The sequence below is a fragment of the Choristoneura fumiferana genome, chromosome 16 (assembly GCF_025370935.1).
Source record: "Choristoneura fumiferana chromosome 16, NRCan_CFum_1, whole genome shotgun sequence".
In the NCBI taxonomy this organism is placed as follows: Eukaryota; Metazoa; Arthropoda; class Insecta; order Lepidoptera; family Tortricidae; genus Choristoneura; species Choristoneura fumiferana.
Genome location: NC_133487.1, coordinates 1,948,363 through 1,967,161, shown reverse-complemented (window position 1 = coordinate 1,967,161; position 18,799 = coordinate 1,948,363). Strand labels below are relative to the sequence as shown.

At 39.2% G+C, this 18,799-nt stretch overlaps 1 protein-coding gene across 1 annotated transcript; it reads right to left on the bottom strand.

Annotated features, from left to right (window-relative positions):
• Positions 1-1,383: 1,383 nt before the first annotated feature.
• Positions 1,384-4,455, bottom strand: Optix (optix). The gene has a single exon (XM_074098797.1). It carries the CDS (start codon positions 4,452-4,454, stop codon positions 3,630-3,632), a length of 825 nt encoding a protein of 274 aa, XP_073954898.1. The 5' UTR covers position 4,455; the 3' UTR covers positions 1,384-3,629.
• Positions 4,456-18,799: the final 14,344 nt, after the last annotated feature.

Here is an 18,799-nt window from a genome sequence, read left to right as displayed (position 1 = left end):
CTGATCTAAACCAATAACCTCCTGAAATATAGCGAAAGAATTTGAAGACGCCATGTAATTATTTATAATCACTCCATTGCCTGCACGCCTGCCTAACATTTCAATTAAATGCGATACCAATTAAAAATATGTACAAAAACCATTTAACACTGCCCTTTCGGAGGCATCCTTTACTTCATTACTAGGAATTACAGATCGAACAAAGAGCTTAGTTCTCATTTTGCTCATTAGGGCATTCTTACCATGCCAAGTTAACCAAGTACGTATCAGTACAATTTAATGAGCAGATCGTGTAAATTGAGTTATTATTGTCCAGTAATTAACAGCATTAATGAACTAATTATTTCCCTTGTGACATTATACTATGGATTAAGGAAAAATGGCTGCAATGTCTGTTAGAAGCGAGCCTGAGATGAGAGCTAATTGGAAAATTAAGAGATTAATTTCATTGTATCGAGTGGTGTGTTATTAGGTAGGTACTTATGTACCTGTGACCTAACAATTACACTGGATCGGATTCATTTATTCTAAGTAAGTAGTTTTTGTCTTAAGGGTTAGTACTCGTAAGTAGGCAATTACGAACGAGAGTATATTAGGAACCCGAACTTGGATTAAAGGCTCTAATGACTCTGATCTACTGCTCGTGAGACATGTAGGTAATATTTTTCATTAAATTTGTGAGTAGGTAGATAAATAAAATTGTAATATGTTTATAAAAAAGTAAAAAAAAATGCCAATTCATGTTTTTCTTTTAAATGGATGGCGGTTTTATAATATCATTCCAAAATGGTCTGAAACTCAAAGGCGCGCATACAACTAGTGCATACAGCAAGATATAAAACGTATTATTAATAGTACTTAATTATGTAATTAAATATTTATGTACATTGAAGTTTAATTAACAATAATTTTTGTATTTTCAATTATTTTTAAGTGTTTTTTTCCCACTGCAACTTACCTACTCGAAATTTAGCAGACATATTTCTTGAGGATGTTGCAAAAAATGTTTTTTTTTTTAATTTCCGCGAAATATTCCCATCGACCTGATTAAGATCGCGGGATCGCGGTGGATGCGGAAAGCACAAGACCCGTCTGAGTAGAGCCTTGGGGGAGGCCTATGTCCAGCAGTGGACGTCTTTCGGCTGACATGATCATGATGATGATTCCCATCCAGACTTCTTGTTACGCCGTTCATGTTAAGCTTAAGTTAGCTTAAAAACCTATGGGAATCACATAGGTATACGGCACTTAACTACTATTTTACGGTTCAAAAGTTAGGCCTATATGAAGAATCTAATAGCAAAGAAATAAGGTTCCGAAAAAAAAATGTTTTTAAAAATCTTTGAATACAGTGGGTTATTTTTGGACAATAATACAAAGTAATGTTTACGAATATAATTTTATTAACAATTTTAATATTAATGTAATGACTGTAATGTAAGTCGATATCAATATTTACAATTTGCATTGGTTTATAATACATTTATACATTCTTTCTTTATCGCTATCGCTATCTCTATCGTGACCGCTATCGGAGTCCAACGCATAAACGTTATGTATGAGCATAAAATCTACAAATGTTACAATAATTAATTTCCGCTATAAATAATCTGAAAAATCAAAAGTAGTTTTTGAAGCGGGTAATGTGAGAAATGCTGTAAATGGTAAAAAATAAGACTAAAGAAAATAGTTAGTTTTTTTGAGTGTTCGTGCTTTAGTTTATACCTAGTTACAACTTTATTTTTTATATTATTGTTTTATTTGAATCATAGTTATAAAAAAGAGTTTTATTCTATGTCTTCAGCTAAAGAAATTAATAACTAAAATGAGTAAAGTTTTCAAAACGACGCAATTGTCAGTTGCGCCTGAGGGATTCGAATTAGAGATGCAAGTTCGAGCCCTATCCGGCGCATGCGCAACACTTCTCGTTTTCAAAAAATCTTTGATTTCTGCTGTTAAAATCAATTAATAAACTTTCTGCTGTTAAAATCAATTAATAACTACATAAGTAGATTATTTTTTCTTATTGATCCCCAAATTCAATAATGACAGAATGTAATCATACGAATATTTAAACGAACAAATATAGACTTCAGTGATTATTTTTCCACATAAGATTTTTTTAATACCTATATAACGAGTATTTATCTAACTAAATAGCGTCCAAGTGGCTAAAAATACAATAGAGAGGGGTTTAATTGAATTTTCTAAAGCTTTTAGAAAACCTGAGCTAAATTAAATACGTTTAGATATATCTAATTGTAGGTACTACATAACCAATACCTATTTAATGAAGTGACTCCATAAGGCAGATATTTTTTTAAATAAATTTGACGTTATTTCAGTTAGTTTTTTTAGTAAACAAACATTGAAGCGAATTAGGTACTGATTTTGATTGGTATGCCTCCTGATTTAACGTTATAAAACGAAACGTTTTATTTTGTTAACTAAATAAGAAAAAAATAAGTTAATCATTCAATAAATACCTATTCGTTTTTATTTTTTCTAAGCATCTGAATTAAGCAATTAATGTTTTTAGTTTATAGTTTATACTTAACCTGATATTGATTTTTCGTTTCAAATATTGTTTGCTGAAAATATAAACAAATTATGCGAATATCTATAAATATAATACCTTACGTATTTTACAAATGAATTTCTTAATTTACTCCCCAATTAATGTGTAAACTTAGATGCTATCAAATCCTTTGGAAGTCAAGTGTTAGTTTTATGTGTTCATTTAAATAGGTACTTCAGTATTATTGTGAATTTTTGAATCACCAACTTAATTAGCTTTTTAAAATTAAAACCAATCAAATTATAAAATTTGAATCCTCTTACAGCATTTCTACGCACCGCGTTTCCCTAATCAGAATAAATAAATAGCTCTCTTGGAAATATACACAATTTGTTTAACTAAACAATGCCCTACGCAACTGGATGATAGTCAATGATACGATAGTCAAACGCGCTCAGGTACAAACCTTCCAAATAGGCATTAAATTAGACCTAACCTCATATCTACATCGCTCGTTATAACTATAAGATACAACTAAAAGCTGTTAAGATAAATAAAATCTATATTTACTGGTAAAATAGGATACATAAATATGTTAGGTAAGTAAATGCTTCATAAAATAAAATAAGTCTTACCTAATTTAGATCACCCGGAGGGGAATCAAATAAATAAAAATACTAGGCCTTTTAGGTAAAGTTAGTGAGCGTAAGACTCGGAAATATAATTAAATTAACCCTGTTAACATCTCACGACATCACCATAAAAAGTGGCGTCCGCTTTACAACAAATTCCGGCAATTCTCAGTAATAAAAACATTGAATTTAGATACTACAAATAGAGAGGTACATACCTGATACGCAGAATTGCTGAACTTCAAGCACTCTGTTTACACTTTCAACGATAGAATGATACCCTAATAAACTGGTTTACATTGCCTTAACGTCACATAGATCACGACTCTGTGATTCTAAAGATAAAAATTACATCTCGTCCATATTGCATGTTCGTCACTCATAACGTCTCAATCGAACTATAAAATATCGTCGTACGAAATTTGTATCACGTGATATTTACACTATCAGTCTGTGCGGGCAGCGACCGCGGCCGCGGGCTACTCCTCGTCCACGTTAATCTCGGAGTCGGCCGAGTCTTCGTCGTAGGTGGAGGAGGAGGCGAACCCGCGGCCGAGCAGCGCCGAGCGGTTCTTGGCGGCTGCCGCGCGGTCCCGCTGCCGCCGGTTCTTGAACCAGTTGCCCACCTGCGTCGGCGTCAGCCCCGTCGCCGCCGCCAGCTCCCGCTTCTTCGTCGGATTCGGATACGGATCTTGCAAATACCACTCCCTTAACAACGACCTAGTCCTTTCCTTGAAACAGTGGGTTTTCTGCTCGCCATCCCATATGGTCCGCGGCAGAGGAAACTTCTTGCGCACTCTGTATTTGTCTACCGGCCCCAGCGGCCGTCCTCGCAGCCTTTCAGCTTCTTGATAGTGTGCTTCCAGCCAGAGCGCTTGTAACTTAGCGTGACTCGAGCGCTGAAAACGATGTCGCTCCAGTATCGCATATAACTCTCGGTGCCGACCCGCGTGAAATGCAACAACCGCTCTCGCTCTTAATACTGCTTCACAGCGTTCCAATTCGGCAACATTAGGATGTGCAACCGGTAAGGACCAAAGAAATCGTGCGAGACGTTCCACGTCACCGCTTTCTTCCAGAGTTTCACAAACGGTAGCGACTTGTGCGGCGCTGAAGGAGAGCGTCGGCAGCGGCAGCAGCGGCGTGGGTGCAGCGAGCTCGATGGCGTTGAGCGCCAGCGCGGGCGCGGGCTCGGCGCAGGCGGCGGGCTCGGCGGCGCGGTCGGCCGCCGCGGGCCCGCGGTGCGCCTCCAGGATGCGCGCGTGCAGCGCCGCCGTCGTGGACTCGTCCCAGGAGCCGCGCATCGGTGCGAGTGTGCGCGGCGGAGTCGCGCGCGATCTGAGCCGGCTCCGCGGCCCGACCGGGGGCGTGCACAGCGGGCGCGCGCGATTGGCTATCGGTTACTGTGCGAGCCCTGCGGCAGCCAATCGCGCTCGCCGCCCGCTCGGGGGCCGGATAGCTTTCAACCGCGCGGCGGCGTGTATCCGGCGGGCGCGTTTAACGAGGGCGACGGGGCGAGGCCCCCCGCGCCGCCATGATCCGTCACGCACACCGCCCGCGCGCCCCCCGTCCCCCACCGCCGGCGCTCGGCGATCCCTCCATCCCACGCATCCCACGGCACCTCGATCGATTACTTGCAAACCTGCAATTAATAGCCTCCATATATTCATCCGGGTAGATTACCTACGTACTGGTGTTTGCCTGATGTGTTGCTACCGATCAATAAACTCGCTATTTAGCCACATAATCACAGACTGCATTGTGGAACGGGCATACGCGAATTAGAAACAGCGTTAATCGGGAATGGTAGTACCGACAAGCTTGTACCTAAGTGTCACATTTAAAGTTAACGGGCTATCGACGTTATAAGTTTTTTTTTTTTAATTAATTACATTGCTTCAATCACAAACCAGACAGTATTTTGTGAGTAAGATAGTACCAAGGTTATAGGTGCCTACTTTGCCTCCAAGTAGCTTTTTATCCGTGTTTGGCTATAACTAGGTAATAGATAATAACTTTCATGTAAGTACGCACTCGTGAAAATGTATATAGGTATGTAGATAATGAAACAAATAAAACCAATTTTTTGTCCCTTTTGAACTATTGCAAAGACTAAGGTTCAAGTTATTTGGCACGTAGGTGAAACAGGATAAATAAAATTTCATAAATACCTTGGCAGGTATTTGAGGTAGGTAGAACTATTACCTATCTAAATTAAAACTAGGTATTAATTAAATAATCAAATCAAGCGATCGATAAGAAAAAAAGCTATCTTCCTCCGCCGCTAAAAGATAAGATACAGGGTATTTTTGTCCTCATTGGCATCAATTGACATAATTCATTAACCTGGCCGAAAAATAATAAAAAATATCAAGTATCAAAACTCTTCAATGCTCAAGGACTTTTGCGCGCTTTTCAGCGAGATTTCAGCGTGAAAGCCTTTCCAGAGTATTAAGTTATTGAACGGCAAACCACACCCCGGCTGAGCTGCAGGTGCCCCCATCCCCACCCACGCCCCCCATGTTGCCCCCCCAGATCGTGTCGTGGGGCCCATTACGTTTGCATTTTACGTGGATGATATATTTTATGGAGTATTTTTATACGTGCCTAGGTACGTAGAAAACACCTAACGTTTTGGTTTGATTTAGAGATTGGAAGTCAGTGTATATAGAGGAGGGTTTTGAAATCGTAGACGAAACATTTTATGTTTTTATCTCAGTATTTACCCAATATTTAAGACGTTCGCGTAGAAAGAAATAGGTAGGTAGGTACCTACCTATAAAGACACCTACATGTGTAAGAGACCATGCAGGGCTTAAAATATGGCTGTGTCCCTCGGAGAACAGTTTTCAAATGTCAAGTAGGTAATAAGACAGTTTTAAAACAAGTCGGTTAGTTATTATTCGGTCTTTACAAGAAAATGAATATCTATAGATCTCTAGGTCACATCATAACGTTGTTATTGCGACATTTTACGTATATAGGTAGGTACGATATAGACAAATTAATTTAAAATAAGTAAACTTATTTACTGCGATAAGTAAGGAAGGTACTATGGTGGCCTAGGAATCAAATTAGTTGAATGTACTTACCCATGTTTATTTATCAGTCCTCGTCTTTGCAAGCTACAAGATAAAACAGATAGAATATTAAACTGCGGGGCTACTCCGAAATTCGAAGTTCGTGTCATTCCGTCCCTCTGACACTTAGACTATTTAATACGAGAGTGAGAGGGAACGATACATTTCGATACGAACTTCGATTTTCGAATTTCGGAGTAGGCCCTCTGCTTTCTGAAGAATTTCGTACCGCATTCACTTGAGGTATCCCATTTTAGGCCTCTAGGTTGGCAACGCATCTGCAATTCCCCTGGTGTCGCAGGTGTCTATGGGCGGTGGTGATCTCTTACCATCAGGAGACCCACTTGCTCGTTTTCCATCCAGTCGAATAAACAAAAAAAAAGTATAAGTACGGTTTAATAGGTAGGTAATACAAAAACATTTTAGGTTAAACCAACAATTACTATTACTAAATCTCTCATAGATTAAACCTGTTGACACCACATGGCATTCAAACAAATCCCAAATTAACTACACAGCGCCATCTATGAGCAAGCCTCAGTAAATTCTCATAGAGATTGCGACACGTAATAAATCCCTCTGCCAACATAGCGCTGTTTCGCGGATTTGCGCATGATTTGCATTTTTCGCGAAGATTCGCCTCCGATTTGATTAATGCGGCCAAATCCACTTACCAATTCGGTGAATTAATTTTCTAAGAACTTCTTCGGGTGTTAAACGTAATCCGTAAAGATTTTAACAACACAACGGAGCTGCTGGATTGATCCGAGACAGTATGAAAAACCGGCCAAGAGCGTGTCGGACACGCCTAAGATATAGGGTTCTAAGGATTTCGTATTGTGTACGGAATCTTCCAAGTTTAGGTAATATATTTTATACCATAGGCTGCTATTTAGGTAGGTACTCTTAAACTAATAATTCTCAAGCAATCTCAGCCGGTATAATTTTTCTTGTGATATATTTATTTTGAAGCCGTGGTTTGACCTATCGCCTCTCAAGCTGAGGATCGTGGGTTCAAACCCCGGCTCGCACCTCTGAGTTTTTCGAAATTCATGTGCGGAATTACATTTGAAATTTACCACGAGCTTTGCGGTGAAGGAAAACAACGTGAGGAAACCTGCACAAACCTGCGAAGCAATTCAATGGTGTGTGTGAAGTTCCCAATCCGCACTGGGCCCGCGTGGGAACTATGGCCCAAGCCCTCTTGTTCTGAGAGGAGGCCTGTGCCCAGCAGTGGGACGTATATAGGCTGGGATGATGATATTTATTTACTACCATCCTGATTTTTTTCAAATCTTTCCACCCAACAGTTTAGATTTTAGAGGGGGGGACGCTTAATTTTAACGCTTTACTTTACTTTTAACTCTATAAAAATATTAAAGTGATAGCCTCGCTAAGGGCCAGTACAGACGGACTGCATTCCAACTCCAACGTAACCACAACTGCCGACTGCCCATACATTTTTCCTTGCAGTTCAGCAGTCGGCACAACTGCACTCTGACTGCGATTGGAATGTATGAGCAGTCGGCAGATGGCAGTTACGTTGCAGTATGAACGCAGTCCGTCTGTACTGCAAGGCTACTACGAAACTCGTAACTCGAAGTTCGTGTCGTGCGGTCCCTCTCGCTCTCGTATCAAACAGTGTAAGTGTCAGAGGGACCGCACGACACGAACTTCGAGTTTCGAGTTTCGGAGTAGCCCAGCTGGCCCTAATGCATTTAATTACCAGAGCTACGCGAATACGTTTGAAATTTATAGAGCAACGAAATCCCTCTATGTAGTTAGTGTGCCATATAGTGTCATTAATTATTATTATCAGTGTGCTGCATTTGGAACTCATAGACAGGGCACATTAAAAAAAGAATAAAAAAACACACACACAGAACCTGCTTTCTCATAATATGTTACTTTTGTAATTGATTTTATTCTCGCTCGATTCTGAATTTATAAGCTATATCTACTTTCAGGATTTCAGTTACTAAATTAACACCTCATACCTATATAAATACTAAATACTCATTGAAAAAAAGTACACTCGCTATAAAAGACTCTCATTAAAAATGTAAACTGATTTTAACAAAAATATAGGTATTTAATATTTAAAGTAAACACTTCAAATATCTACTTAAGAGGATCGCTGGCGGCGGATGGATGCGAGGGGCTGAAGACAGAGTGTTGTGGCGCGCCATGGAAGAGGCCTATGTCCAGCAGTGGGCTGCTGTAGGCTGATGATGATGATGACTTCAAATATCCGATCTCTCAGTGTAAACTGTTAGTTTTATGTGTCTTATTTATCATACAATAATGTTTTTCCTGCCAAAATATAACTAAGTCCCTCTAACTAAGACTTCTACCTCCAAGCATGAATTTTGAAATTTGAGTTACAAATGCATTAAGAGCGTTTATACCTGCTGAGCTGGCAACGTTGCATTTTTGTTAGTTTTTCTCGATTATTTCATAAAAATTGAATGAAAATTAAAAATGTTTTCTGATAGAACACTTCTTAATATACTTATAAGTTAATGTGTCTACTCCAATAATTATTCGTGATAAACTTTTATATTCCTTAAAAACGAATTAATGTTTATGACCGGTTTTTAAAGAAAGTTATGAATAAGCAAACATAAAATATTCTAAAAGAGGGTGTTTTTCTGAGGTAGAAGTTAAGTCGAAGCTGCAGGGAGAGAGTGATTGAAAAGTTTCCTGAAGTTGGTGGGAAGAAGGTATCCAAAGCATTATAGCATCCTACAGGCCAATATACCTATGAAGAAAAACGAGTTATGTATATTGCTGTGCTTTGCTATAGAATAGGATGGACCGCCTCATTCTTGTGTCTTGTATAAGGTGAGTAAAAGGAACCTGGAGTTCAATTTATAAAAGCACGAGAACAGCATTAAGTGGTAAAAAATGTGTAGGCTACTGCTACAAAACTTCAACTGAAATAATTGTTTCTTAAACGATTTCGCATGGCATGACACATAAAGATGTGGCGACTACCTGATATGGAATATGGAACCAAGAGCTTCAAACGAATAATAAGAGATCGAGATGCCGTTTTACTAAAAGTTATTCAATCTGATGAGCACTGAATAACAATAAAATTACCAAAAATAGTAGTGAAATTCCAACAAAAAGATGTTTTGCTTATACAAAGTAGTTAGTGTAATCTCATAAACAGCCAAGCATTAGAGATACCTACAAGTAGAGATTCAATCGGAAGAGAGATGTAAGAAAAAGAATAAGTACAGGTTTGTAAATGTTTATGCTTTTTATACGCAAATCATCGATTTAAGACGAGCGAATAATCGAGTCTTGGCACATTTTTCCAGCATGTTTTTGTTGGATACATACCTACCTAGGTATCTACAAGAAACATACACGTTTGCACTTATTTTATAAGTACCTAAAGTTAAAGTAGGTAGGTACGTCTTAATTTAACGATCTTCCAACGCCTCTAAGATATACATAGAGCCAGCCCTTAGCTCCCAAATAGCTCCTGCATCAATATCTCTTATGTACAGCTGTACCTACAGGCGTGTTATATACAGCTAGGTGCTGAGTAAGTGGCCACTGTAACGCGCGGTGTGATACGAATATCGTTCGCTCGCCCGCAAAATCCTTCTGTTCTGTAACACCGGCCCCCACCCACCCCCACGGTCGATAAGGGGGGACCCGGGCCCCTTTCAGCGCTATCTTTGTTTGGATGATATAAAATCTTCAGTGGGTGTGGTCTACAAAGCATGTCATCTCGTGATTGCCGAGCCATTGTACTGTTACATTACTATGATTTATCACGCCGTATTTTCGCGCACGAGCCTTTATATACATTTCTATTTATAAACACAGCTCTAGGGCCTTTTTACGTCCAATAAATACCCTCATCACTTAGCTAGGTCGCACAAAAGACTATTTCGAAAGGTAATTTGCGCGAGCGTCTTCCGAAAAGTCCCACGCGAAGAATGACGGAGCAATCTCTAACGTGAGTTGAGTAACGTCGGAATAATAAAACGCACTAAAACGGCCACCGCACACAACACAATACGCTATTTTGCATTTGTAAATTTGAAAGTAAAATCTGTGAGGCTACTGTGTCGCAACATAGTATTATGTTATTTGCTGTCGAGGGCTTGACGAGCCGTTGAATGTGAGTCTTAGCGTAACGGGTTAACAGTGTCACTGCATCGGTGGGTCGTTTGGACCCGCGCGGCGCGGCGGCCGCGGCGGACAATGCGTCATCCGTCATGAAGCGCAGTTTACGGGCGCGAGGTATCGCTAGCGGTTTGACACATCGCTTAGCGAGACTGATTTGTGAAGGGTTATAACCTTTGAAAGGATATGCGACTTGATCTTGCGCTTCGCTAGATGTCATTGGATACGCTTAAATAATTTGGTTCCGCGCTTTACGTTTACTTTAGTTAAAGTAACATCTTACTTTGCTCAGTTTTTTTTATTGGTCTGCTGTAGTTGCGCCTCTCCCCTGGATTTTCAACTCGCCCTGTTCGCACTTATGTTTGACCGAAATATTTAACACAAATAAGTTCGTCGAGAGCTGTACCTAACTGTAAATGGAATTTGACCCCACATTTCTAAGCTATGGATATGCTACTATTTTTGCACCATGATCATCAGCTAATAAATAACAGGTACATCATTTCTTAAACCATTCCTGCATTTGCAATCTAGGAGTCGTGACTTACGATATTTTCGATAGATGGTACCACACGGCACTATTGGCGTATGCAAGTGATCAATGTTTTCGGGTGGGTTGTTTGGGGTCGGCGTGGCCCAATTAGTAACATGCTCGGCACAGACAGAATGAGGGTTCAATCCCGTCCGGCATAGCTGAAAAACATTCCCATTAAAAAAAAGATTTTACTCAGTAGGAACTTTCTGCTAATAAAAACATAACCTAACAACTTAGAAAAGTTGAAAAACTCCCGACATGGCATTTCAAAGTTCAATTTTTCAAAAATTACGGAATTAATTCTAATAAAACATAGGTAACCACCTCAAGCAAATTCACTTTGCATCAAAATTGGTATATCCGATTGATATTTACGATGCCACAGCCAGACACATTGCCGTCAAACTTAAAACACCCCTCTTTTTGCATCGGGGGTTTAAAAAAAGTAAACTTAATTGAGAGTGCAACATCACATTACAATTTGCATTGACTTTTCTTAATTAATATGACATTGTATTGCACAAGTCAATCCTACAGAGCGTGAAATCGAAACGTCGTAAAATCAATAGGCCTCCCCTGTTTCCATTAAGCCGTTCACGATTGCAAAATGCCGGCAGACGCTCGGCTGGTCAACGAGAATACCAAAAATGAAACTAGCAAAGTGATCACAGGGGGCTTAACCCTTCAGGCACGGTTAGTTAGCCGCCGCGGCCGGCAGCCGCACGGTTAAGTGTAATCGCATAGAAAATTACCATTAGTATTTCAATATGGACATCAAAGTTTGCTGACGGAGACGATTGTATTCCAATTGAGTCTCGTTCGTACCTATGACGGGCAGAGCATAAACCATAAAATTTACCTAGACTTTTTTTTGATCGATTTCTCGAGAGATTTGACCTAGGCCCGGGTTCAAACCCGAGCTTGCATCTGAGTTTTTCGAAACTCATGTGCGAAATTACATTTCAAATTTGCCACGAGTATTACCATGATGGAAAACGACGTCAGGAAAACTATACACACTTGTGAATAAACACTGAAGCACAACACACTCGTAGAAACATAACATGCCCATAAGTCGAGCCGCGAGTATTAGCTGGTTTAGATTGTTTTGTACCGGTATTTAAAATGAATTAACACGGCAACTGCCGGCCTACCGGGCAATTGTGAGGACTATCAGCAGGCTATAGGTATGATTCGGCAGAGACATCACGTCCAAGAAATCTTATGCATCTTCGACATACTTATAGGTACATTTATATACATACACGTTATACAAAGTTTTTTTGAGGGATTTCTTGATTTTTTTTTAAGCGGCCGCGTGGAGACTATACGTACGTCTACGTGACTGTCATGTGAAAACTTCGTAAGTAACAAACATTTTTCAAAAGTGTTTTATAGTACATATTCATGAGAAAACATTGTAATAAATAAATTTGTTTCAGACCAAGGATCCATATTATTGTTAGTATAGTTATGGACGTCCACATAAAAAAAATAACTATGCAAATTTTGTTACTCGTGGGACGTATAGAGGCTGGGATTTGGACAAGGCTGGAAATTCAACTTAAAACTTGACCTTCGGAGAAAAAGTATCTTGACAAACAGTATCCTATACTATATCTAGCGGGCCTATCCCCTCGATGAAACAGAGCTGCGAGCTGCGTGCGCGCAACGCGCTATTGTCGCGAACACCCACAAAGGGACATTCGGCGCAGGCCTTCCGCTGTTACGCGGGGGGTGGGGCGGGGCACAGGATGCCGCGGTTGTGATTGCTGAGGCCAAACAGATGTATAATATCTAAGGTACCTTACTAAAAAGGAAATAGGTATTACTAATAGTTTCATTAGTAATATATACAAGCTTTTTGATATATTTATTTATTTATTTTATTATGCTGAGTGGGGACCTATTTAGCGTCATGTATGTCTTTATTTGTTCTATGTTTGTTTTTATGGCGTTAAATAAATGTATTTTCTTTCTTTTCTTTTCTTTTCTTTTATATTTGATTTCCACACTAACGTCGACAAACCATAACTACTATAAGCACGGGGAAATTAACCAAACTCGTTTCTGGGAAATTTCATACGTTTATTTACTAAAATCAAAAAAATATCTCTGATCAAACAATCAGTCAAGAAGACATTAATATCTAAGGCGTATTATAAAAAAACCGGTAGTAGATTTTTTCACGTTCATACAATACAATACAATAATTCTTTATTGCACACCAACATAGACATTTTCTAAGGTAAGCAATAGGCGGCCTTCATAGGCCTTTATAGGGGGTTCATAAGTGATTGTTATAGAATAAAATGAATAAAGATATCCACCTTTTTACCGTTTTTAATGTCTGTATCTTTTGATTACCCTGACTTAAAAGTTTGACCTGAGTTTTTGCACCATGCGTTCCTGAGAACAAAGGCCATGAAAGGCGGACAACAAAGTGATCCTATAAAGGTTTCGTTTTACTTTTGAAATACGCAATGCAAAAAACTATTGTAAAACAGCCTTCAGCGGACTATTTTCAAAATTGAAAATACAAACTGAAATATAGATGCACAGAAAAACCAGAAAAATAAGACCATCACTGGGAATCGAACCCAGGTCCTCGGTATTCCGTACCGCGTGCTATACCGCTACACCACTGATGGACCATCATCAGCATCTATATTTCAGTTTGTATTTTCAATTTAGGTTTTACGGGATGACCGTAAAAGTAAAAATTTGGAATTGAAATAAAAAATACAAAAAGATTCCATAAAACCAATCTTATTTTCAAAATAAACTTTCGTGTTCTACAAGTACTTACTTATTTACTTACTTACTTATTTTGACTTATAATTTTGTAAAAGCTCGGCGTTTATATCTTACACCCTAACCCACTCTGCCTTTGTCAGCCGTTCAGCCCAAAGTAATCCCTCGTTTATGCGAATGCGCCGGGATACTATGCGATACCAGCACTCTTAGTAAAGTTAGAACACGTCAAGAAAATGTATGTGTGTTGTGATGGTGGTAAATTGAACCAACAACCAATTGGTAAGGTTTTTTAAAGGTTTTTTTTAAAGATTGCCGGACAGAATTTCAATCTCTTGTTGTTTTACATGACAGAGGCGTCATAACAACTATAGACCACTGGGAAGCCAAATAACCAGCTGAAAAGTGACCTGAAGCCACCACTCCTACCTTCCAAAACTATGCTATTTCTAATATTATTTTCCTTTATTTCCCTGAGATTTTTATTATATACTAGCTTTTGCCCACGGCTCCGCTCGTTAAAAATTATGATCTCGTATTTTAAAATACAAACTGAAATATAGATGCACAGAAAAACCAGAAAAATAAGACCAGCGCTGGGAATCGAACCCAGGTCCTCGGCATTCCGTGCCGCGTGCTATGCCGCTACACCAACGCTGGACAACGGTACAGACACGTCGATGAGGACTACAGCATAGATGTCGCTAGTCTTATTTTCTGGTTTTTCTGTGCATCTATATTTCAGTTTGTATTTTCGATATGGGTTTTACGAGATACCATTACCGTAAAAGTAACAAAAATTTGGAATTGAAATAAAAAATACAAAAAGATTCCAAAAACCAATCTTGATCTCGTAGTTCTTAAAACTCCATGTGTCACTACACTCTTGACAAAGTGGAAGTCTTCGGTTAAGTATCAGTAGTGAACCTTCATGACGAATTTCTTGGGAAAAGAGTGTGGTGGTTGCCCCTTACCTTCCACACTTTCCACACTGCTGGAGTCAGGAGTTCGTAGTTGCAATAGAGTACTTACTTGAACACGTCAAAGTCAAAGTCAAAATATCTTTATTAAATTTAGGCTATAACAAGCACTTATGAATGTCAAAAAAAATATACCACTGGTTCGGAAAAACCTCTGTATAATCTATGCGTGCGTTCCAAATGTTTAATATGTACTTACAGGAAATGGCACGAAAGTAGAGCCAAAATCATATTACTCTCTTGCTCTCATTTGCCTCAAACGAGTGAGAGGAAACTATGATTTGTTATTGAAGCGCATTTTCCAAATGCCTAATGTGTATAGCAGTGTTTTTCAACCCTGGGGGGTCGTGAAGCTTCTTTAGGGGGGTCGTGGAGCCCTTATTAGATGCTGGGAACACTACTTCAGTAAAAAAAAGGTTTAAAAATATTTATTAAGTAAATGCGTTTTATATTTATCACAAAATAAAATACATGAAAAAAACAACGGGTAGGGGGGTCGCAAAATATTTATTCATACTTGAAAAGGGGTCGTGTCATTGCAAGAGGTTGAAAAACACTAGTGTATAGGAAACAGCAAGAAAGTAGAGCAAACAATCATATTACTCTCTTGTTCATATTTGTCTCAAACGAGCGAGAGGAAATTATGATTTGTAATTTAAGCGCATGTTCCAAACGTCTTGTGTACTTATAGAAAACGTCACGAATGTAGAGCCGAAATTATTACTCTCTTGCTCACATTTGCCTTAAATGAGCGAGAGGGAACTATGATTTTAGGTTCAACTTCCGTGCCGTTTACTACCTAATATCTTTTTTTGAGTCGCCTTAAGGGCCACCTTAAGGTCCTTGCTTTTACTTTTTAAATTTTTATGACGTGCTTTATATTCTCGTAGATGGCGGCGTGCAGTCGGGAAAAATCCTCCGTCTACATATCAGGTATTCAAGCCCTAACTATGTTGCAGTAGATATATATCACTTGCAATTCTCGTAATTGGAGTTTGAGATATAAAATGGCGGGTCATGAATCACGTGTCACTTTGCGGTTTCATGGTGAGGAGGATGACAATATGACATCTTGTTAGTTCGTGCGATACGGGCGATGGACCTACGAGGCTACAGGCTTTAACTGGGTGCTCCTTATTTTCATCATCATCATCATCATCATCATCACATCATCCCAGTCTATATACGTCAACTGTTGGGCACAGTCTCGTCTCAAAATGAAAAGGGTTGGGCCGTAGTGCCCACGCGAGCCCAGTGCACTTGGGAACGTCACACACACTGCTTCGCAGGTTTGTGCAAGTTTCCTCACGATGTTTTGCTTCACCGTAAAGCTCGTGGTATTCAAATGTAATTACGCACACCAATTTCGAAAAACTCACTAACAACTTAGCCCAATCCAAAAAGTGTAGGAATCACTGCTAATGTATAGTGTGGTATGTGATAATTTCCTGGAACATTTTTGGCGAAGGAAAAGTGCACAGACCATCCTGACAGATCCTGACCATCTGAGTGACGGTTTTCTTTTATTTCGGTGAGATATTATTCCCAAATGTAGCATTTCCCAACCCACGATTTTCTCTAAAACCATTTCTTTCGGAACTTTCATAAAACAAACCTAACCCAGATCGTTTTATTTTGCATTAGAAATAGGGTAAACAATCTTGACGTGTCTTTTTATTGAAAAACGTTTTTATACAAACAGTAATTATTGCTTACAATACCATGATCATTATGTCCTTGCTAATTGTTAATACTTGCCGTGACTTATTTTTCAAAAGTGTTTTTCAATAAAAAGACACGACAAGATCGCTTACCCTCTTTCTAATGCTAAAAAAACGAAGTATACTGCGTTCTATAAAACCATAGTTAAAAAAAAACCGGCCAAGAGCGTGTTGGACATGCCCGAAATAGGGTTCCGTAGCCATTACGAAAAAATTAGGTAATATGTTTCTCAGGATTTCGTAATTTATACGGAATCTTCCATAGTTTACGTATATTTTATACCTTAGGCTGCTATTTCCTCTTAAACTACTAATAATTCTCAAGCAAACTTAACCGTTATAGTTTTCCTTGAAAGTTTGATATATTTACTACGATCCTGTTTTTTTTTTAATTTTATACCAACCGGTTTAGATTTTACAGGGGGGGGGGACGCTCGATTTTAATGAAAATTTGCACTTTCAAGTTGAATATTTCGCAATCTAATCGCTGAATCGAAAAATCGTCTTAGCAAACCCCTTATGGTTTTAAAAGACCACACACTATAGGGTTGGATGAGAATAAAAAATCACCCCCACTTTACGTCTATGGGAGGTACCTACCTAAAAAAAAATTTTTTTAGTTTTTTATTGTACCATTTTGTCGGCATAGTTTACATATATATCCGTGCAAAATTACAGCTTTCTAGCATTGATAGTCCCCGAGCAAAGCCGCGGACGGACGGACAGACAGACAGATAGACATGGCGAAACTATAAGGGTTCCGTTTTTGCCATTTTGGCTCCGGAACCCTAATACACACTGGGAAACATTTTTGGTTTCGGAGAAAATTGTGAGTTGGGACTAACGGTTTGGCAAATTAAACATTTGGGCATAATATTTAGGCGAACAAGCAGAATAACCCTGAGTGACATACAAAGTCCTCCCTCCCAAGTATTCGTCAGAAATGACATACTAATTAAGGAAAGGACACTGGCCCAGCTAAATCATTTTTAAGCAATAAGCCCGTAATGCACCCCGGCCGCAAGGTGCCTCGTAAACTGATCACAGCTGATGTACGGGCTGCGCAGACGCATTGTGCGCTGCGGTCGACACGCGGGGAGATTGGTTTTACTCTCAAGCATTAACTCTACTGCGGATAAGAGCGTTGTGACTTTAAACGTTGAATCTGATACATAAAGGTCTCGTACCAACCCGTACCAAAAATCATTATGCAGCACCACAGATATCCCCACCCACCACATACCCAGTCCCCAGCCTATATATGTCCCACTTTTGGGCACAGACCTTCTCTCAGAATGGGAGGTCTTGGGCCGTAATACCCACGCGGGCCCAGTGCAAATCGGGAACGTGAAGTTGAACGCAATTGAATTGCTTCGCAGGTTTGTGCAGTTTTTCCTTTACCGAAAGCTCATGGTAAATTTCAAATGTGATTTCGCAGATGCAAAGGCATCGCTTCTGACAAGAATACGTGGCAGCACTAATAGCCTCCTGAAGATGATAGCTGTAAGAGATGAGTGCTCTATAATGCAAAATTTAATTAATACCACACTATCACTCGTCCAATATGTATACTAACATAGTTATAAGCAAATTACTAATAATGTATGGATCTTTGTTGTCTGAATAAATAAATGAATTATTATTATTATAACAAAAAACCCAGTGGTGCGAGCCCGGGTTTGAATCCACTATCCTCTGCTTAACAAACAAGTACCAAAAATAATAATAATATCATTTATTTCGGTTAACGAGCGTACACTATAAATACCTACCTTAAAACTTTTAAGTGAAACACATAACCTTCGTTCTATCCTCGAAGCCGGGTAAGAACCGTGGGTAAACCGGGCAAACCGCTTGTATAAACTAATTCCAAGCTGAGAGCAACAGAATCAGCGCAGCAAGATTACGGCAGCTTAGCGCCCTCTGTCTAAGTGCATTAACGCACACAAAACAAACGCACGGGCCAATTCACGAACCGCAGCGAGTTTGAGTCCACTGTTACACACGACACGGTAGTTCGGGTGGAGTTCAAAAGATGGACATCTAATGCCGGTAGTTGAAATTGGTGTCTTGGTGAATGGATTTGTTGCATTTAAAAACCGGCCAAGAGCGTGTCGGACATTCCGTTGCCATTACGATACCTACAATGAAGTAATACTTTTCTATGAATTTCGTATTTTGTTCGGAATCTTCTAAGTTTAGGAATACTTATTTTATACCTTAGGCTGCTACTCTTAAACTACTAATAATTCTCAAGCAAACTTAGCCGTTTGACATACAACCATCATGAATTCCTTATGTGGTATCTCTGGTAAAATGGCTCGTTTTATGCGCTTGTTGTACAATCTACTATTAAGGTGCTACTAGTTTTCTACTCTACCTACTAGTATTTTAAATTCAACACAACTCAACTTTGGAATGGTATTTTCT

Excerpts from the sequence above, each read along its gene's own strand:
- Optix (XM_074098797.1), bottom strand. The coding sequence starts at position 4,454 with ATGCGCGGCTCCTGGGACGAGTCCACGACGGCGGCGCTGCACGCGCGC.